Genomic DNA, 22,315 nt, shown 5'->3' with positions numbered 1-22,315 from the left:
CACCAGCACTGTATCATCAGTGAACAACATCTGACTCACTTTCCAAGCCCTCTTATCCACAATAGAGTGCATACTTGCCCCTCTCTTCAAAATCCTCCATTCACCTCCCTAACAACCCCATCCATAATAAAATGTACATGTGTACATACGTATGTGTATGTTGAAACGTATAGGTATGTATATGTGTGTGTGTATGTCGGTGTTTTTGTATATACTTGTATATGTGGGTGGGTTGGGCCATTCTTTCGTCTGTTTCCTTGCGCTACCTTGCTAACGCTGGAGATGGCAACTAAGTATAATAAATAAATATAGAAATATAAAGGTGAGTGTTCAAATTACAGAGATATAAGTTTGTTGAGTATTCCTGGGAAATTATATGGTAAGGTATTGATTGAGAGGGTGAAGGTTTGTACAGAGCATCAGATTAGGGAAGAGCAGTGTGTTTTCAGAAGTGGTAGAGGATGTGTGGATCAGGTGTTTGCTGTGAAGAATGTATGTGAGAAATACTTAGAAAAACAAATGGATTTGTATGTAGCATTTATGGATTTGGAGAAGGCATATGACAGAGTTGATAGAGATGCTCTGTGGAAGGTATTAAGAGTATATGGTGTGGGAGGCAAGTTGCTAGAAGCAGTAAAAAGTTTTTACCAAGGATGTAAGGCATGTGTATGAGTAGGAAGAGAGGAAAGTGATTGGTTCCCAGTGAATGTCAGTTTGCGGCAAGAGTGCAAGATGTCTCCATGGTTGTTTGATTTGTTTATGGATGGGATTGTTCAGGAGGTGAATGCAAGAGTTTTGGGGAGAGGGGCAATTATGCAGTCTGTTGGGGATGAGAGGGCTTGGGAAGTGAGTCAGTTGTTGTTCGCTGATGATACAGCGCTGGTGGCTGATTCGTGTGAGAAACTGCAGAAGCTGGTGACTGAGTTTGGTAAAGTGTGTGAAAGAAGAAAGTTAAGAGTAAATGTGAATAAGAGCAAGGTTATTAGGTGCAGTAGGGTTGAGGGACACGTCAGTTGAGAGGTAAGTTTGAATGGAGAAAAACTGAAGGAAGTAAAGTGTTTTAGATATCTGGGAGTGGATTTGGCAGCGGATGGAACCATGGAAGTGGAAGTGAGTCACAGGGTGGGCGAGAGGGCGAAGGTTTTGGGAGCGTTGAAGAATGTTTGGAAGGCGAGAACGTTATCTTGGAAAGCAAAAATGGGCATGTTTGAAGGAATAGTGGTTCCAACAATGTTATATGGTTGCAAGGCGTGGGCTATCGATAGAGTTGTGCGCAGGAGGGTGGATGTGTTGCAAATGAGATGTTTGAGGACTATATGTGGTTTGATTAAGTAGTGAAAGGGTAAGAGAGATGTGTGGTAATAAAAAGAGTGTGGTTGAGAGAGCAGAAGAGGGTGTATTGAAATGGTTTGGTCACATGGAGAGAATGAATGAGGAAAGATTGACAAAGAGGATGTATGTGTCAGAGGTGGAGGGAACGAGGAAAAGTGGGAGACCAAACTGGAGGTGGAAGGATGGAGTGAAAAAGATTTTGAGCGATCGGGACCTGAACATGCAGGAGGGTGAAAGGCATGCAAGGAATAGAGTGAATTGGAATGATGTGGTATACTGCAGTTGACGCACTGTCAATGGATTGAACCAGGGCATGTGAAGCATCTGGGGTAAACCATGGAAAGTTTTGTGGGGCCTGGATGTGGAAAGGAGCTGTGGTTTCGGTGCATTATTCATGACAGCTAGAGACTGAGTGTCAACGAATGTGGCCTTTGTTGTCTTTTCCTAGCGTTACCTCGCAGGGGGGAGGGGGGGTTGTTATTTTATGTATGGTGGGGTGGCGATGGGAATGGCTGAGGGCAGCAAGCATGAATTATGTACATGTGTATATATGTATATGTCTGTGTATGTATATATATGTATACATTGAAATGTATAGGTATGTATATGTGCATGTGTGGACTTGTATGTATATGCATGTGTATGTGGGTTGGTTGGGCCATTCTTTCATCTGTTTCCTTGCGCTTCCTCACTGACATGGGAGAGAGCGACAAAGTATAATAAAAAAATGTAAGACTTGCAGGAGTAATGGATATGTACATAAAATGCAAATGTAACTTATTTGGCCATGGTATAGTGCTAAGCTTAAGGCATGAAGCTCTCAGCTGGGAATGGTACCTACCCACATACCTACTATGCGATTTTGCCATGATGATGGGGCTAGTGCACAGCACTCTCTTATTGTCTTGAGAGTTGAGCACTGTTGTTTCTTTTAACAACTTCTTGTCTTGCGATGTCTTTATTGTTGTATAATGCTATTTTTTCCAGCAGTTATTCCTCTGGCATAGTTGTTGATTTGAGTTTTGTCTAATGTCTATACTCTCGAGTGTAATTTTCATTTATATGTTTTTGTAATCATTCCATGTGTGTTTGTTAGTTTTGCCAGGCATTTATGTATTCATGTCTAATATCTTTTTGGTACCTTCAGGAAGTACAGTTGAATTAATGATTCCATATCTACCTTGCTGAGTTGCTTCCAGGTTTAGAAAATTATTCTTTGTGCCTTTGTTTGTTGCAAGGCATATATTATTGTATTTCTTTCTCCTGCAGTTCATTTAATATTTTACCTCCTTCACCACCCAATCTATAAACAAAATAAACAGCCATTGTGACTTGCCTCTCATGATCTTTTTTCTTATATGTGCATTAGATATTCTCAGCTTTATTCTCGGTATCACTCCAGTCATTATATGGCTTGACAATGCAATGTTATTAGTATGTTCCATAAATTCAGGTATTTTGTGTATGATAATTCCCAAAAGCCTGACCTTCACTTCAGTCTTTATTTTTATTCCTGTTAGGCCCCTTCATGTAGGCACTGTGATATTAGTTTAGTTGCACAGTGAGTTATTTGTTCAGATTCCATTAGGTTCTCTTTTGCCCATTTGTTTCTAATATCCAAACCTCTGTTGAGTTTTTCTTGGTCTTTCATCATTTTACATTGTTGTCCTTTCATGCCATCTGCAATACTTCTGGCTATACTCCATCTTACTTCCTTATGCGTCTGATGTGATTACAGAGTATTGAAGCAAGAACTGTTACGTGATTGAGGCTAGAACTGTTACTTGCAGTATTGATATAATTGCAAACAGTATTGAATCTAGAACTGTTACTGTATTGAAGGTAGAACTGTTACTTGCTATACACCCTAAAGCATATTTCCCTGAGACATGTTTCCATTTGCACTACCTGGAACTTTCTGTTTGTTTTGAAATTCTCCAATCCATTTTTCCAATTTTGCTTTTATATTTGCTTGCCATATTCTTTAAAAGCACTCCTTAGTTTAATCTGTCTGATGTTTTGCAAAATCAAGAAGAACAGTCTTATTAGTGTTTAATATATGGCTTTATAGTAATTACGAATTTTTTCAGTACAGGGGGAAAGTTCTACACTTAGGGAGTCCCATCTCCTGAACTTTCTGTGCCATCAAGTAGCCATTTCAAACCTTGTAAACTGCCAGCATTCACTGCCTTAATGGTTACTTTATTCCAACCATCCATCACTTTAAACACCATTGATAATTTGTTCCAGCCATCCATCACCATAAACACCAAACCAATACTTCGTAACATCCTTTCTGACAAGGTCTTTAACCACCTTTTTATCATAGCCTCTGGTATCTCTGTTGCTGCATCTCTTGAATAATTGTTCCATGTCAGTATCATCCAGCATATCATTGTAGCTCAGTTTTTTAATATAGGTACAATCTTAGATGCTCTTCTGTGTACCCTCTTAATCAGATCTTTGTGCTTTAAGTTTAGTGAACTTGTGAGGCATAATCCAATTTTGGTGTGACAAACATGGTGAATAGTGTTACGAACATGTATTTATGAGTACATTTGAATGCAATTCTTCTATTTGCCAACAAACAATTTGCCTCATTCCCAATTCTTTCAATGTGTAGCTCAGGTGATAGATTCAGCACAACATCAACCCTTGGATCTCTTTCACATGCAGTTTTCAGTAATTCATTTCCCAGATTGTCATAAATGCACTTTCACTCTGCCCCATCCACATTACCATACTCTTGGATTGAATCTCATCATCCATTTCTCTGTCCAACTTTGGAGTTTGTCCAGGTTCCCTTGGAGGTTGATTATTCTTTATATCCCCCATGATCTTGGCATTGTCCACAAACATGTTTAGACACAATTCAAGTCCATCAGACAAGTCATTCATATATGCCAAGAATAGCAGTATGGCCAAGACTGATCCCTGCGGCACACCACTTGTTACCCAAACTCACTTTTAGGGTGTGCCTCTTAGTTATCTTCTTTGTTCCCTTCCTGTTAGGTAGTCTTCTATCCAATGAAGGATCCTGCCCCGTATTCCTGCTGGTAGGTTTATCCTTTATCCGGCCTCTGATGAAGAACTTTGTCAAAGGCTTTCTGGTAGTCCAAGAACACACACACTACTCATCTCTCATTGATCTAAGATGAAACTCATTCTTACATAAAAGTTTAGAATATTGGTTTTGCATGAGCTTCTTTCTCTGAAGCCATGTTATCACCCTTTAGAAAGTTTCTCCATTGCAAGAAATCTTCATTTGCTCTCTGATTATCTTTTCCAATGTTTTATAAACCACACTTGTTACTGATCCTGGTCTGCAGTTCAGAGCAGTTTCTCCATCCCTTTCTTGAATAAAGGTGCAACATTTGTTCTCATCTACCTCTTTAGAACTATACCTTTCACTAATGACTTCTTGCATAACATTTGTAGTGGTTTAGCAAGTGTCTCCACACTTTCTTTCAGCATGTGTGGGGAGATGTCATCAGGACCATGGGTTTGATATGGGTCAAGTTTCTTTGATCGCCTGATTATGTCATATCTCTCAGTTCCTATACATTCCAAGATTTCATCCCTCTCCCACTATGGTAATGTTGATGCATTAATGTCCTCCTCTGTGAAAACACTTTTAAACTTAATACCCAACTCCTCACATATTTCTTCATCATCCACAAGAATTCTTCCCTTAGCTTGATTAGTTTCTCTTTCATCAAGAGTTTGTTTTTGATGAACTTATGTAAAAGTTTTGGATTGTCTTTTGCTCTTTCCACAATGCTTTTTTCAAAATCTCTGTTCTTCCCTCCTTACTTTGCATTGTTCATTCCTTGTTCTGTATCTTCCAAATGCTGACTGACTGGCTGCAGTGTCTTTTATATTTCCTTCATAGTAAATTCCTGAGCTCTCTTTTTATGACATTTTTTATCAAATCATATGTATCTCCAATTTGGTCCTCCTCCTTTATTAGCTTTGGAGGTACTCATATTCTAACCCCCTTCAATATAGATTTTAAAGAGCATTCTGTAACCTGTCCATATTCTCAATCACCTTCTCAATCAGTATATATATTTTTTTTATTATACATATCACTGTTTTCTGCATCAGTGAGTTAGCACCAGGAAACAGGTGAAGAATGGCCCATCCACTCATATATACAAATATATACATGAATGCCCACATACTCACATATACATATCTACATATCCATACCCTATAGATAGGGTTGTGTGGAGGAGGGTGGATGTGTTAGAAACGAAGTGTTTGAGGACAATATGTGGTGTGAGGTGGTTTGATCGAGTAAGTAATGAAAGGGTAAGAGAGATGTGTGGTAATGAAAAGAGTGTGGTTGAGAGAGCAGAAGAGGGTGCGTTAAAATGGTTTGGACACATGGAGAGAACGAGTGAGGAAAGATTGACAAAGAGGATGTATTTGTCAGAGGTGGAGGGAACAAGGAGAAGTGAGAGACTAAATTGGAGGAGGAAGGCTGGAGTGAAAAACATTTTGAGTGATCGAGGCCTGAACATACAGGAAGGTGAAAGGTGTGCAAGGAACAGAGTGAATTGGAACGATGAGGTATACCAGGGTCGACATACTGTCAATGGATTGAACTCGGGCATGTGAATTGTCTGGGGTAAACCATGGAAAAGTCTGTGGGGCCTGGATGTCCTCAAACATTTCATTTCCAACACATCCACCCTCCTCCACACAACCCTATTTATAGCCCATGTCTCACAACCATATAATATTATTGGAACTACTTTTCCTTCAAACATACCCATTTCTGCACTCTGAGATAACATTCTCCCTTTTCTAACATTTTTCATCGCTTCCAGAACCTTCACCCCACCCCCTCCCCTACCCAATGGTTCACTTCCACAGCTCCATTCGCTGCCAACTGCACTCCCAGATATCAAAAACACTTTACTTCCTCCAAATTCTCTCCTTTCAAACTCACATCCCAACTAACTAGTCCCTCAACCCTGCTGAAGCTAATAACCTTGCTCTTATTCTTATTCACTCTCAACTTTCTCACACTTTTTCAAACTCAGTCACCAACTTCTGCAGTTTCTCACTCGAATCAGCCACCAGTGCTGTATCATCAGTGAACAACAACTGACTCACTTCCCAGGGCCCTCACATCCCCAACATACTGCATACTTGCCCCCTTTCTCTAAAGCTCTTGTATTTATGTCCCAAACACCTTGTCCATCCATAAACAGATTAAACATCCATGGGGACACAATTACATATCACATTGTGTAATGCCATAGTAAGAAATATAATTATATTTTTCTTTTCAGGACAATCATACAAAAGGACACAAATCCTGCCACCCTAGATGATGTAACAACATTACTTCAGGCATGGACAGTTGCCCCAGATGAACTCATCAGAATTAAGGCTGTTGAACTCCTTCATGCAGCACTGCGAACCTATTATGATCATGTGACCTTTACTGTTGAGGTATGAACAAGAATAGAGTGTGATTTACTAGAGTTGAAGTGCATCTTGATTGCTCTACAATTGTGAATGATTTTGTTCTAAAGTAAAACCTAGTTTTGATACTGCTGATGTATCCATTATTCCTGTTAAGAGTACACCTAAGAGTGGTTTTGAGTGTTTTATAGTTTCCTAACTTACATGGTACTTAAAATTAGAATTTGTGGGTTATCACCATGGTAATAAATGGTAAAACTGTAATTTGAATATTTGCATAATCCAATGTGATTTTGACTGATGAGTGCAGGACCTATTGCAGCATATTATTGCTCTCGGTTATACGTTTTGATCTTCAGATAACTTTCACAAATGTCTTGAAATACTAGTTAAAGGGTAATGTTTTTAGGTAGGCATTATTAGGGGAAGACTTCCTCAGTAGATCAAAAGAGATCAGTTCATAAAGAGTAAAGGATATATGACTGAAGTGTCTTTTCAAGTAGTGGCATGCCACTGGGCCATCTTGGGCTACTGCAGTTATTGATCAATGTAAGTGACAACCAAAAGGACTGGATTAATAAATAGATAATTGCAGATGGTTCTAAATTCTAAAAAGTAAGGAATGACTGGGTGTGCATCAGCTTGCATAGGGCCATAAACAAACTTCAAAGTTGTTCTTACATGGTGGACGAAGTTCAACAGAAGCAAATGCAAAGAAATGAAGTAGTTACGCTGAAAGAACACATGTGGAAGTAATGTACAAACTACATAAGTACAAACTACATAAATCTGTGTGATAGAGGGACTATCACTAGAATACCCTATTAAGAGGAGCACTTACTTTAAGCCCCTGTTGTCCCTTCTATATTAATGAAGCACCTGCAGAACTCAGGAAGCCAGCCATGTTCACGAGGTGTGACCATCAGTCTTAAGTGACCATAAAGTTTCCTGTAACCCCACAGTGATTCTCCTTAGTGTCCTAAAGTTTAATTGCAGTGATTTGTCGAGATACCTGGAGCACTATTTACTTGCAAATCAGGTTTGAAAAAAATCATGGTGGTGCACCAAGCTCTTATACATGCTTTTGAAATGAAGCTCAAAAACTGAAAGCCTATGTGCAGATCACAGCTACTGAAGTGATTTCATAAAAGGAAATAAAGGCATTCTGAAGTTAGAGCAATCAGTGATGAAATTTGATGAATGTATGTTGTTGTATTATTGAGTGATAAAGTAAATGGTGTGTTGAGGTGTTCTGAAAATGCGAATGAAGAGAATGATAATGATATAGAATATGTCAAGGAAGAGAAGGGTAAAATAGAGATGATGTGGAGGAGCAAGAATGAAGAAGTATATGTTCCAAAGGAAGGACATACGGAGTGCTAACTCTGAATGCTAGAAATAGCATACTTGGCTGCTGATAAGTAAACTGTGTATTCTTAACATAGGTAGAGAAAAGCTTCTAGACTTCTTAAGAAATTCTATCAAAACTACATTTCATAGCTGCTGGAAGTTACTAAAATTCTTTTGTTTTTTCATATACAGGGTCCCACAAACTTCAATCAAACTTGTCAGCTTTTAGCCTTCTTAACTCCTCGCCTTACAGACCCATGTTCTAAAGTGCGAACTCAGGCAGTTGGGAGTGTATTCATGGTGTTACGAATAGCAGGGCGTTATAATGGTTTATCACCAGACCATGTTGATGAAGACCTTGAACTCTTGAAGGTTTGTACATTATCTTGTGGAGGCTAAGGTGAAGATTAGTATGGGTTTTCAGAAAAGAAGAGTGAATGTTGGGGTGAAGAAGGTGGTGAGAGTAAGTGAGCTTGGGAAGGAGACCTGTGTGAAGAAGTATCAGGAGAGACTGTGTACAGAATGGAAAAAGGTGAGAACAATGGAAGTAAGGGGAGTGGGGGAGGAATGGGATGTATTTAGGGAATCAGTGATGGATTGCGCAAAAGATGCTTGTGGCATGAGAAGAGTGGGAGGTGGGCTGTTTAGAAAGGGTAGTGAGTGGTGGGATGAAGAAGTAAGAGTATTAGTGAAAGAGAAGAGAGAGGCATTTGGACGATTTTTGCAGGGAAAAAATGCAATTGAGTGGGAGAAGTATAAAAGAAAGAGACAGGAGGTCAAGAGAAAGGTGCAAGAGGTGAAAAAAAGGGCAAATGAGAGTTGGGGTGAGAGACTATCAGTAAATTTTAGGGAGAATAAAAAGATGTTCTGGAAGGAGGTAAATAGGGTGCGTAAGACAAGGGAGCAAATGGGAACTTCAGTAAAGGGCGTAAATGGGGAGGTGATAACAAGTAGTGGTGATGTGAGAAGGAGATGGAATGAGTATTTTGAAGGTTTGTTGAATGTGTCTGATGACAGAGTGGCAGATATAGGGTGTTTGGGTCGAGGTGGTGTGCAAAGTGAGAGGGTTAGGGAAAATGATTTGGTAAACAGAGAAGAGGTAGTAAAAGCTTTGCGGAAGATGAAAGCCGGCAAGGCAGCAGGTTTGGATGGTATTGCAGTGGAATTTATTAAAAAAGGGGGTGACTGTATTGTTGACTGGTTGGTAAGGTTATTTAATGTATGTATGACTCATGGTGAGGTGCCTGAGGATTGGCGGAATGCTTGCATAGTGCCATTGTACAAAGGCAAAGGGGATAAGAGTGAGTGCTCAAATTACAGAGGTATAAGTTTGTTGAGTATTCCTGGTAAATTATATGGGAGGGTATTGATTGAGAGGGTGAAGGCATGTACAGAGCATCAGATTGGGGAAGAGCAGTGTGGTTTCAGAAGTGGTAGAGGATGTGTGGATCAGGTGTTTGCTTTGAAGAATGTATGTGAGAAATACTTAGAAAAGCAAATGGATTTGTATGTAGCATTTATGGATCTGGAGAAGGCATATGATAGAGTTGATAGAGATGCTCTGTGGAAGGTATTAAGAATATATGGTGTGGGAGGCAAGTTGTTAGAAGCAGTGAAAAGTTTTTATCGAGGATGTAAGGCATGTGTACGTGTAGGAAGAGAGGAAAGTGATTGGTTCTCAGTGAATGTAGGTTTGCGGCAGGGGTGTGTGATGTCTCCATGGTTGTTTAATTTGTTTATGGATGGGGTTGTTAGGGAGGTAAATGCAAGAGTTTTGGAAAGAGGGGCAAGTATGAAGTCTGTTGGGGATGAGAGAGCTTGGGAAGTGAGTCAGTTGTTGTTCGCTGATGATACAGCGCTGGTGGCGGATTCATGTGAGAAACTGCAGAAGCTGGTGACGGAGTTTGGTAAAGTGTGTGGAAGAAGAAAGTTAAGAGTAAATGTCAATAAGAGCAAGGTTATTAGGTACAGTAGGGTTGAGGGTCAAGTCAATTGGGAGGTGAGTTTGAATGGTGAGAGGCTGGAGGAAGTGAAGTGTTTTAGATATCTGGGAGTGGATCTGTCAGCGGATGGAACCATGGAAGCGGAAGTGGATCATAGGGTGGGGGAGGGGGCGAAAATTTTGGGAGCCTTGAAAAATGTGTGGAAGTCGAGAACATTATCCCGGAAAGCAAAAATGGGTATGTTTGAAGGAATAGTGGTTCCAACAATGTTGTATGGTTGCGAGGCGTGGGCTATGGATAGAGTTGTGCGCAGGAGGATGGATGTGCTGGAAATGAGATGTTTGAGGACAATGTGTGGTGTGAGGTGGTTTGATCGAGTAAGTAACGTAAGGGTAAGAGGGATGTGTGGAAATAAAAAGAGCGTGGTTGAGAGAGCAGAAGAGGGTGTTTTGAAGTGGTTTGGGCACATGGAGAGAATGAGTGAGGAAAGATTGACCAAGAGGATATATGTGTCGGAGGTGGAGGGAACGAGGAGAAGAGGGAGACCAAATTGGAGGTGGAAAGATGGAGTGAAAAGGATTTTGTGTGATCGGGGCCTGAACATGCAGGAGGGTGAAAGGAGGGCAAGGAATAGAGTGAATTGGAGCGATGTGGTATACAGGGGTTGACGTGCTGTCAGTGGATTGAATCAAGGCATGTGAAGCGTCTGGGGTAAACCATGGAAAGCTGTGTAGGTATGTATATTGCGTGTGTGGACGTGTGTATGTACATGTGTATGGGGGGGGGTTGGGCCATTTCTTTCGTCTGTTTCCTTGCGCTACCTCGCAAACGCGGGAGACAGCGACAGAGTATAAAAAAAAAAAAAAAAAATATATAATTGTGTGTGATGTCTCCATGGTTGTTTAATTTGTTTATGGATGGGGTTGTTAGGGAGGTAAATGTAAGAGTTTTGGAAAGAGGGGCAAGTATGAAGTCTGTTGGGGATGAGAGAGCTTGGGAAGTGAGTCAGTTGTTGTTTGCTGATGATACAGCGCTGGTGGCTGATTCATGTGAGAAACTGCAGAAGCTGGTGACTGAGTTTGGTAAAGTGTGTGGAAGAAGAAAGTTAAGAGTAAATGTGAATAAGAGCAAGGTTATTAGGTACTGTAGGGTTGAGGGTCAAGTCAATTGGGAGGTGAGTTTGAATGGAGAAAAACTGGAGGAAGTGAAGTGTTTTAGATATCTGGGAGTGGATCTGGCAGCGGATGGAACCATGGAAGCAGAAGTGGATCATAGGGTGGGGGAGGGGTCGAAAATTCTGGGAGCCTTGAAGAATGTGTGGAAGTCGAGAACATTATCTCGGAAAGCAAAAATGGGTATGTTTGAAGGAATAGTGGTTCCAACAATGTTGTATGGTTGCGAGGCGTGGGCTATGGATAGAGTTGCACGCAGGAGGATGGATGTGCTGGAAATGAGATGTTTGAGGACAATGTGTGGTGTGAGGTGGTTTGATCGAGTGAGTAACATAAGGGTAAGAGAGATGTGTGGAAATAAAAAGAGCATGGTTGAGAGAGCAGAAGAGGGTGTTTTGAAGTGGTTTGGGCACATGGAGAGAATGAGTGAGGAAAGATTGACCAAGAGGATATATGTGTCGGAGGTGGAGGGAACGAGGAGAAGAGGGAGACCAAATTGGAGGTGGAAAGATGGAGTGAAAAAGATTTTGTGTGATCGGGGCCTGAACATGCAGGAGGGTGAAAGGAGGGCAAGGAATAGAGTGAATTGGAGCGATGTGGTATACCGGGGTTGACGTGCTGTCAGTGGATTGAATCAAGGCATGTGAAGCGTCTGGGGTAAACCATGGAAAGCTGTGTAGTTATGTATATTTGCGTGTGTGGACGTATGTATATACATATGTATGGGGGGGGTTGGGCCATTTCTTTCGTCTGTTTCCTTGCGCTACCTCGCAAACGCGGGAGACAATGACAAAGTATAAAAAAAAACAAAAAAAAAACATATAATTGGTGTACATGGGGTGTACAGTGTTGTAAATGGAAATGGTGAAGAGCTTGTAGATTTATGTGCTGAAAAAGGACTGGTGATTGGGAGTATCTGGTTTAAAAAGAGAGATATACATAAGTATATGTATGTAAGTAGGAGAGATGGCCAGAGAGCATTATTGGATTATTTGTTAATTGATAGGCATGCAGAGAGACTTTTGGACGTTAATGTGCTGAGTGGTGCAACTGGAGGGATGTCTGATCATTATCTGGTGGAGGCGAAGGTGAAGATTTGTAGAGGTTTTCTGAAAAGAAGAGAGAATGTTGGGGTGAAGAGAGTGGTGAGAGTAAGTGAGCTTGGGAAGGAAGGAGACTTGTGTGAGAAAGTACCAGGACAGACTGAGTACAGAATGGAAAAAGGTGAGAACAAAGGACATAAGGGGAGTGGGGGATGAATGAGATGTATTTAGGGAAGCAGTGATGGCTAGCGCAAAAGATGCTTGTGGTATGAGAAGCATGGGAGGTGGGCAGATTAGAAAGGGTAGTGAGTGGTGGGATAAAGAAGTAAGATTATTAGTGAAAGAGAAGAGAGAAGCATTTAGATGTTTTTTGCAGGGAAATAATGCAAATGATTGGGAGATGTATAAAAGAGAGAGGCAAGAGGTCAAGAGAAAGGTGCAAGAGGTGAAAAAGAGGACAAATGAGAGTTGGAGCAAGAGAGTGTCAATAAATTTTAGGGAGAATAAAAAGATGTTTTGGAAGGAGATAGATAAAGTGCATAAGACAAGGGAACAAATGGGAACATCTGTGAAGGGGGCTAATGGGGAGGTGTTAACAAGTAGTGGTGATGTGAGAAGGAGATGGAGTGAGTATTTTGAAGGTTTGTTGAATGTGTTTGATGATAGAGTGGCAGATATAGGGTGTTTTGGTCGAGGTGGTGTGCAAAGTGAGAGGGTTAGGGAGAATGATTTGGTAAACAGAGAAGAGGTAGCAAAAGCTTTGAGGAAGATGAAAGCTGGCGAGTCAGCGGGTTTGGATGGTATCACAGTGAAATTTATTAGAAATGGGGATGACTGTATTGTTGACTGGTTGGTAAGGTTATTTAATGTATGTATGACTCATGGTGAAGTGCCTGAGGACTGGCGGAATGCTTGCATAGTGCCATTGTACAAAGGCAAAGGGGATAAGAGTGAGTGCTCAGATTACAGAGGTATAAGTTTGTTGAGTATTCCTGGTAAATTATATGGGAGGGTATTGATTGAGAGGGTGAAGGCATGTACAGAGCATCAGGTTGGGGAAGAGCAGTGTGGTTTCAGAAGTGGTAGAGGATGTGTGGATCAGGTGGTTGCTTTGAAAAATGTATGTGAGAAATACTTAGAAAAGCAAATGGATTTGTATGTCGCATTTATGGATCTGGAGAAGGCATATGATAGAATTGATAGAGATGCTCTGTGGAAGGTATTAAGAGTATATGGTGTGGGAGGTAAGTTGTTAGAAGCAGTGAAAAGTTTTTATCAAGGATGTTAGGCATGTGTCTGTGTAGGAAGAGAGGAAAGTGATTGGTTCTCAGTGAATGTTGGTTTGTGGCAGGGGTGCATGATGTCTCCATAGTTGTTTAATTTGTTTATGGATGGGGTTGTTAGGGAGGTGAATGCAAGAGTTTTGGAAAGAGGGGCAAGTATGCAGTAATGAGCTTGGGAAGTGAGTCGGTTGTTGTTCGCTGATGATACAGCGCTGGTGGCTGATTCATGTGAGAAACTGCAGAAGCTGGTGACTGAGTTTGGTAAAGTGTGTGAAAGAAGAAAGTTAAGAGTAAATGTGAATAAGAGCAAGGTTATTAGGTACAGTAGGGTTGAGGGTCAAGTCAATTGGGAGGTAAGTTTGAATGGAGAAAAACTGGAGGAAGTAAATTGTTTTAGATATCTGGGAGTGGATTTGGCAGCGGATGGAACCATGGAAGTGGAAGTGAATCATAAGGTGGGGGAGGGGCCAAAGTTCTGGGAGCGTTGAAGAATGTGTGGAAGTCAAGAACGTTATCATGGAAAGCAAAAATGGGTATGTTTGAAGGAATAGTGGTTCCAACAATGTTATATGGTTGCGAGGCGTGGGCTATAGATAGAGTTGTGCGCAGGAGGGTGGATGTGCTGGAAATGAGATGTTTGAGGACAATATGTGGTGTGAGGTGGTTTGATCGAGTAAGTAATGAAAGGGTAAGAGAGATGTGTGGAAATAAAAAGAGTGTGGTTGAGAGAGCAGAAGAAGGTGTTTTGAAATGGTTTGGTCACATGGAGAGAATGAGTGAGGAAAGACTGACCAAGGGGATTTATTTTTCAGAGGTGGAGGGAATAAGGAGAAGTGGGAGACCAAATTGGAGGTGGAAAGATGGAGTGAAAAAGATTTTAAGTGATCAGGGCCTGAACATGCAGGAGGGTGAAAGGCGTGCAAGGAATAGAGTGAATTGGAACGATGTGGTATACTGGGGTCGACCTGCTGTCAATGGATTGAACCAGGGCATGTGAAGCGTCTGGAGTAAACCATGGAAAGTTTTGTGGGGCCTGGATGTGGAAAGGGAGCTGTTGTTTCTGTGCATTATACATGACAGCTAGAGACTGAGTGTGAACGAAAGTGGCCTTTGTTGTCTTTTCCTAGCGCTACCTTGCACACATGCGGGGATAGGGCTGTCTTTTCATGTGTGGCGGGGTGGCGACGGGAATGAATAAGGGCAGACTATGAATTATGTACTTGTATATATATGTATATGTCTGTGTGTGTATATATATGTGTACTTTGAGATGTATAGGTATGTATATGTGCTGTGTGTGGACGTGTATGTATATACTTGTGTATGTGGGTTGGTTGGGCCATTCTTTCGTCTGTTTCCTTGCGCTACCTCGCTAATGCAGGAGATAGCGACAAAGTATAATAAATGATATTTTTATATATTTACATAATATATATTTATATGATATATATTTATATAATATATATTTATATGATATATATTCTTTCTTTTCTTTCAAACTATTCGCCATTTCCCGCATTAGCGAGGTAGCGTTAAGAACAGAGGAGTGGGCCTTTGAGGGAATACCCTCACCTGGCCCAATTCTCTGTTCCTTCTTTTGGAAAATTAAAAAAAAACGAGAGGGGAGGATTTCCAGCCCCCCGCTCCCTCCTCTTTTAGTCGCCTTCTACGACATGCAGGGAATACGTGGGAAGTATTCTTTCTCCCCTATCCCCAGGGATAATATATGTATATATATGTGAGAAATACTTAGAAAAGCAAATGGATTTGTATGTAGCATTTATGGATCTGGAGAAGGCATATGATAGAGTTAATAGAGATGCTCTGTGGAAGGTATTAAGAATATATGGTGTGGGAGGCAAGTTGTTAGAAGCAGTGAAAAGTTTTTATCGAGGATGTAAGGCATGTGTACGTGTAGGAACAGAGGAAAGTAATTGGTTCTCAGTGAATGTAGGTTTGCGGCAGGGGTGTGTGATGTCTCCATGGTTGTTTAATTTGTTTATGGATGGGGTTGTTAGGGTGGTGAATGCAAGAGTTTTGGAAAGAGGGGCAAGTATGAAGTCTGTTGGGGATGAGAGAGCTTGGGAAGTGAGTCAGTTGTTGTTCGCTGATGATACAGCGCTGGTGGCTGATTCATGTGAGAAACAGCAGACGCTGGTGACTGAGTTTGGTAAAGTGTGTGAAAGAAGAAAGTTAAGAGTAAATGTGAATAAGAGCAAGGTTATTAGGTACAGTAGGGTTGAGGGTCAAGTCAATTGGGAGGTAAGTTTGAATGGAGAAAAACTGGAGGAAGTAAAGTGTTTTAGATATCTGGGAGTGGATCTGGCAGCGGATGGAACCATGGAAGCGGAAGTGGATCATAGGGTGGGGGAGGGGGCGAAAATTCTGGGAGCCTTGAAGAATGTGTGGAAGTCGAGAACATTATCTCGGAAAGCAAAAATGGGTATGTTTGAAGGAATAGTGGTTCCAACAATGTTGTATGGTTGCGAGGCGTGGGCTATGGATAGAGTTGTGCGCAGGAGGATGGATGTGCTGGAAATGAGATGTTTGAGGACAATGTGTGGTGTGAGGTGGTTTGATCGAGTAAGTAACGTAAGGGTAAGAGAGATGTGTGGAAATAAAAAGAGTGTGGTTGAGAGAGCAGGAGAGGGTGTTTTGAAATGGTTTGGGCACATGGAGAGAATGAGTGAGGAAAGATTGACCAAGAGGATATATGTGTCGGAGGTGGAGGGAACGAGGAGAAGTGGGAGACCAAATTGGAGGTGGAAAGATGGAGTGAAAAAGATTTTGAGTGATCGGGGCCTGAACATGCAGGAGGGTGAAAGGAGGGCAAGGAATAGAGTGAATTGGATCGATGTGGTATACCGGGGTTGACGTGCTGTCAGTGGATTGAATCAGGGCATGTGAAGCGTCTGGGGTAAACCATAGAAAGCTGTGTAGGTATGTATATTTGCATGTGTGGACGTATGTATATACATGTGTATGGGGGGGGTTGGGCCATTTCTTTCGTCTGTTTCCTTGCGCTACCTCGCAAATGCGGGAGACAGCGACAAAGCAAAAAAAAAAGAAAAAAACGATAATAATATATATATAATATATATATTTTTTTTTTTTTCATACTATTTGCCATTTCCCGCGTTAGCGAGGTAGCGTTAAGAACAGAGAACTGGGCCTTAGAGGGAATATCCTCACCTGACCCCCTTCTCTGTTCCTTCTTTTGGAAAATCAAAAAAAAACAAGAAAGGGGAGGATTTCCAGCCACCCGCTCCCTCCCCTTTTAGTCGCCTTCTACGACACGCAGGGAATACGTGGGAAGTATTCTTTCTCCCCTATCCCCAGGGATATATATATTTATATATATTTACTTTGTATCTCATGGGAAGGAGGAATGTGCTATTAATGTAATTTCATGATATTTGCAGGCTGCAGAAGAGCAGATATCTGTTGATGATGCACAGAGGATTGATAACCTTGCTAAGGATGTTGGCAAGGTTAGTATTAATGAGACAGGACCATTTAGCAACACCAGAATGATCTCGCATGTAGATACTTCTAACATTATATATTCATATGTGGATATGAGGGTTTATATATGTAAAACTGTGCACTTTATTTCGTGTATGTTCATGTGATTATGTCTACATGCTCCTGTATGTTTATTTAGGAATTATGCTTTCTCATCCACGTTCTGGACACCTCCCATCCATACAACATTACAGACACTGATTCGACATATCTCAAGATCTTTATGCCCATGATGCAGCTACCACAGTGATGATGCTGAACACATATTTCCCTGTTGCTCTGCAGTCTTCCCACACAGAGTTACACACAGCATCATTACACTTCATGACCTGTGGTCCCACCCATTGGACCTGGTCAGCTTTCTGAGTTGTCCAGGGGCCCCAGAGAAGATGGAAGGACATTTGGGGCAGGAAGGTAAGGTAATGTAAGGTACAAGTTCATCCACAGATTAGTTTGTGCTTGAGCACATTCATATTTTGTCGTACTATTTGTCCTTTGTACTTTCTGCATAAATCCTTGTAAATTATGGCTGTTATGTATAATTGTAAGACTCTACCAATGAAATGTTAGGTGAAAAAAACAAAAGCTCTAACACTTTTTGTCTATTTTTCCTTCTCTCTTGCCTTTTTTTTTTAAATCAAGGCCTTACCTTGAGAAGGAATTTCTTCCTTGACTGAAGCCTTTTTTTTTTAAGAAAGAGTGATGAGAGTTTGGGAGATATGCTGTAATGTAAATGATTGGTAGTTGTAAGGAGAGAAAGGCCTGATACAGTACATTTTTTTAGATATTGTTAAGTGTTGTTCATGGCAACTAATGTTTAAGTTTGGTAAAAGGAAGGTTCATAGGCACAGTGGACTCGTTGTATACCCATTGTTCCAATTCACTCTATCCCTTTAATAGTTTTCACCCTCCTGCATGTCCAGGACTTGATTGCTATAAATCTTTTTCACTTCATTCTTCTATCTGTAATGCAGTCTCCCCATTCTCCTTGTTTCTTCCACTTCTGACACATATATCCTATATTTCATGAATTTTCCCTTAATCCATCTATCCCTGTCTCAAGTGCATTGTCATTTTATGAAACAGAATGGCTTTTGCAAAGCATATCCAAAAGCCAGTCTCAAATTTTTGTGCTCCCCATAATGGCATCCTTCATCCTTTTCAGCATACTTTCAGTTTTCTTTTCTGCCTCTTCCTTTTCTCATAATTCAGTTTCACTTTTTAATTTTTCTTTTTGTACCCATTATTGTGCTTATATTACGTGAATACTTGTATCTTTTAGTTTGCATTACAGTTTACTTCACCCTACCTTATTTACTTAAATTATCTTTCCCTCAACATTTTCTTTAAACTGCTTTATGATTTATAAGAACAAAAGTTTTTCTCTTTTACACATATCTTACCACCATATACATATTGGGGTAAGCTTGTATCATTATGTACAGAAAACTTTTCAGCTTTTTGAATTTTTTTGTTATTCCTCAAAGTTGGCCCGATGTGTTTGGCCATTTAGAATTGTCCCTCTGTAGCTTTTATTCTGTTACCCTTCGTAGATTTACTACTTATATATGTACACTGTGATAATCTCTTTTTATACAAGCATGAATACAAAAGCCAAAAATAAATTAAATGCCGTTAACAATTACTGTCATTAGTTTTGGACGAGAAAAAGAATTCCTCACCATCTTGTACAAATATTCCATCTGCTCCAACATGAAGTATGCCACTCTTGCCTGATCATCCACCTTGTCAAAAGCACATATAGAAAAGTTGGAACCCCACAGTATAGAGCACCAGAACAGTCACTGGTTGCCTAGCATAGAAAAGTTGGAACACCACAAAACAGAGCACCAGAACAATCACTGGCTGCCTAGCAACCACAGAGATGTAACATATGCACAACAAAGCAAAGTCAATTACAATCTCATTTCATCTCAGAAGCAGGAACCTTGTTATACCTGTGTTCAAATGAAGTGTTTACTCATGTTCCTATTCTGATTCTAATTCTTTTATCCCTTTTGAATATCAAAGCATTATAGTTCAACCCTGCACTAACATTTTAGGTGTAACTATATCCTTCACTCTTTCCTGACAACCCCACGTACTAAATATATACTTCCCAGAAGCTGGGAGTGTTTAATAGGTGCCTGAATTGTCTTTCTTTTGAGCAGTTGTTCTGTATCTACAACTCTTCTCATTTTCTTTAGTAGGGAGTACTGCAATTGTATCTAAGGGGATTCTTTGTCCACCATTTTCTTTGCCAGAATGGAATCAGAAGCCTTCTACTTTATTGATTTTCTAGTTCCCAACCATTCCTTTATTTTCACTTTGATGTTGCTTCCTTCTCTCCATTCTGCATAAATGATTTAGCTCCCATGAGCTGTCTGAGTGTATACTAGCCCATAAGATCTGCACTTACAGCATGCAGATGGTTGCTGCTTCCCCCAGTTTCTGCGTGGAAACTAACCACACAAGGATTCAGCATTATATTATGATGCCTTTCTCTTTTCTCATATAGCAGAAATGCAAAGCTCCATCCGTTTTTTGTTTTTCCCTCTTCTTATAACCTTTCCTCCATTAGGAATCATTTATGCAAACACTTGGTGAGCTCAAATTAATTCCTTCTTTATATTTCAGTTTTTTGATTTCACAAATTGTTGTGCTTTTCAGATTAGTTGGCCATGACTGGAAGCATACATTGCTTGTACCCTGTTGATTACTATGAATGAAAAATGTAAGGATGGAAGTCTCAGATGTCTAGATGATGGCATTTCAGATGTCAGCATGGGAGATTTAAGTGGCAATGTCATATTTCATTGTGGATGCCCCATGAAATAATGGCATATTATTTGTGAGGATGGCAGCATGGCAGGTACCATTGTGACTGCTTCTTAGGAAGCTGACATGTCAAATACAGACACAGCAGCTCACTTTGGTTGAGACGTACCATTACTGTTTCTTGCATCTTGTCTCGTGAGTTGGTTTGAAACATGAGATATAGGCCAAGCTGTCATTATGCTATCATTCACTCATTTTTTTCCTTTTTATCAACATTCTTGACCTGTTTACTTGCAGAACCTAAAACACCAAGTTCCACTTCATTTTTGGAAGAACTCTTAATGTTGCCTCTGCACAAAAATTGCCAAACAACTTGGAATTAAGCATAAGACACATATTGAATGTGTTTGATGATAGAGTGGCAGATATAGGGTGTCTTGGTCGAGGTGGTGTGCAAAGTGAGAGGGTTAGGGAAAATGATTTGGTAAACAGAGAAGAGGTAGTAAAAGCTTTGCGGAAGATGAAAGCCGGCAAGGCAGCAGGTTTGGATGGTATTGCAGTGGAATTTATTAAAAAAGGGGGTGACTGTATTATTGACTGGTTGGTAAGGTTATTTAATGTATGTATGACTCATGGTAAGGTGCCTGAGGATTGGTGGAATGCGTGCATAGTGCCATTGTACAAAGGCAAAGGGGATAAGAGTGAGTGCTCAAATTACAGAGGTATAAGTTTGTTGAGTATTCCTGGGAAATTATATGGGAGGGTATTGATTGAGAGGGTGAAGGCATGTACAGAGCATCAGGTTGGGGAAGAGCAGTGTGGTTTCAGAAGTGGTAGAGGATGTGTGGATCAGGTGTTTGCTTTGAAGAATGTATGTGAGAAATACTTAGAAAAGCAAATGGATTTGTATGTAGCATTTATGGATCTGGCGAAGGCATGATAGAGTTGATAGAGATGCTCTGTGGAAGGTATTAAGAATATATGGTGTGGGAGGCAAGTTTTGTTAGAAGCAGTGAAAAGTTTTTATCGAGGATGTATGGCATGTGTACGTGTAGGAAGAGAGGAAAGTGATTGGTTCTCAGTGAATGTATGTTTGCGGCAGGGGTGTGTGATGTCTCCATGGTTGTTTAATTTGTTTATGGATGGGGTAGTTAGGGAGGTGAATGCAAGAGTTTTGGAAAGAGGGGCAAGTATGAAGTCTGTTGGGGATGAGAGAGCTTGGGAAGTGAGTCAGTTGTTGTTCGCTGATGATACAGCGCTGGTGGCTGATTCATGTGAGAAACTGCAGAAGCTGGTGACTGAGTTTGGTAAAGTGTGTGGAAGAAGAAAGTTAAGAGTAAATGTGAATAAGAGCAAGGTTATTAGGTACAGTAGGGTTGAGGGTCAAGTCAATTGGGAGGTAAGTTTGAATGGAGAAAAACTGGAGGAAGTAAAGTGTTTTAGATATCTGGGAGTGGATCTGGCAGCGGATGGAACCATGGAAGCGGAAGTAGATCATAGGGTGGGGGAGGGGGCGAAAATTCTGGGAGCCTTGAATGAATGTGTGGAAGTCGAGAACATTATCTCGGAAAGCAAAAATGGGTGTGTTTGAAGGAATAGTGGTTCCAACAGTGTTGTATGGTTGTGAGGCGTGGGCTATGGATAGAGTTTTGCGCAGGAGGGTGGATGTGCTGGAAATGAGATGTTTGAGGACAATGTGTGGTGTGAGGTGGTTTGATCGAGTAAGTAACATAAGGGTAAGAGAGATGTGTGGAAATAAAAAGAGCATGGTTGAGAGAGCAGAAGAGGGTGTTTTGAAATGGTTTGGGCACATGGAGAGAATGAGTGAGGTAAGATTGACCAAGAGGATATATGTGTCGGAGGTGGAGGGAACGAGGAGAAGTGGGAGACCAAATTGTAGGTGGAAAGATGGAGTGAAAAAGATTTTGTGTGATCGGCGCCTGAACATGCAGGAGGGTGAAAGGAGGGCAAGGAATAGAGTGAATTGGATCGATGTGGTATACTGGGGTTGACGTGCTGTCAGTGGATTGAATCAGGGCATGTGAAGCGTCTGGGGTAAACCATGGAAAGCTGTGTAGGTATGTATATTTGCGTGTGTGGACGTATGTATATACATGCGTATGGGGGTGGGTTGGGCCATTTCTTTCGTCTGTTTCCTTGCGCTACCTCGCAAATGCGGGAGACAACGACAAAGCAAAAAAAAAAAAAATGAATAAAATCACGTAGTATATCACCACTCAGCTGAGCACAGGGTGGTGACATAGTATGTCTGCTTAGCGTTGATAAGCTGTGCCTTTCTCAAGGCCTTGTCACTCTTTACCATGGTATGACAGTGTTCTGCTAGACCTAGAATAACTGGATGTTCATGCCCAAAATTCCAAGTTATAAGAATGTTGCTTTTGCCATCTGATATGGACATACAGAAAACAGAGTATCACAAAAATTGTAAG

At 40.8% G+C, this 22,315-nt stretch overlaps 1 protein-coding gene across 2 annotated transcripts in view; it reads left to right on the top strand.

Moving 5' to 3' along the window:
- The window catches only part of c11.1 (maestro heat like repeat family protein c11.1), a 148,941-nt gene that overhangs the window by 46,846 nt on the left and 79,780 nt on the right, over positions 1–22,315 (top strand). For both annotated transcript variants that reach the window (XM_071686051.1, XM_071686050.1), the window contains exons 11-13: positions 6,636–6,798; positions 8,314–8,493; positions 16,985–17,053. In XM_071686051.1, the coding sequence (XP_071542152.1) occupies positions 6,636–6,798; positions 8,314–8,493; positions 16,985–17,053 (412 nt within the window). The remainder of the gene's footprint in view (positions 1–6,635; positions 6,799–8,313; positions 8,494–16,984; positions 17,054–22,315) is intronic.

The sequence above is a fragment of the Panulirus ornatus genome, chromosome 41, assembly GCF_036320965.1.
Source record: "Panulirus ornatus isolate Po-2019 chromosome 41, ASM3632096v1, whole genome shotgun sequence".
Classification (NCBI taxonomy): domain Eukaryota; kingdom Metazoa; phylum Arthropoda; class Malacostraca; order Decapoda; family Palinuridae; genus Panulirus; species Panulirus ornatus.
Note: the sequence above shows the minus strand (reverse complement) of the source record. Positions and strands in the feature narration are given on the sequence as shown.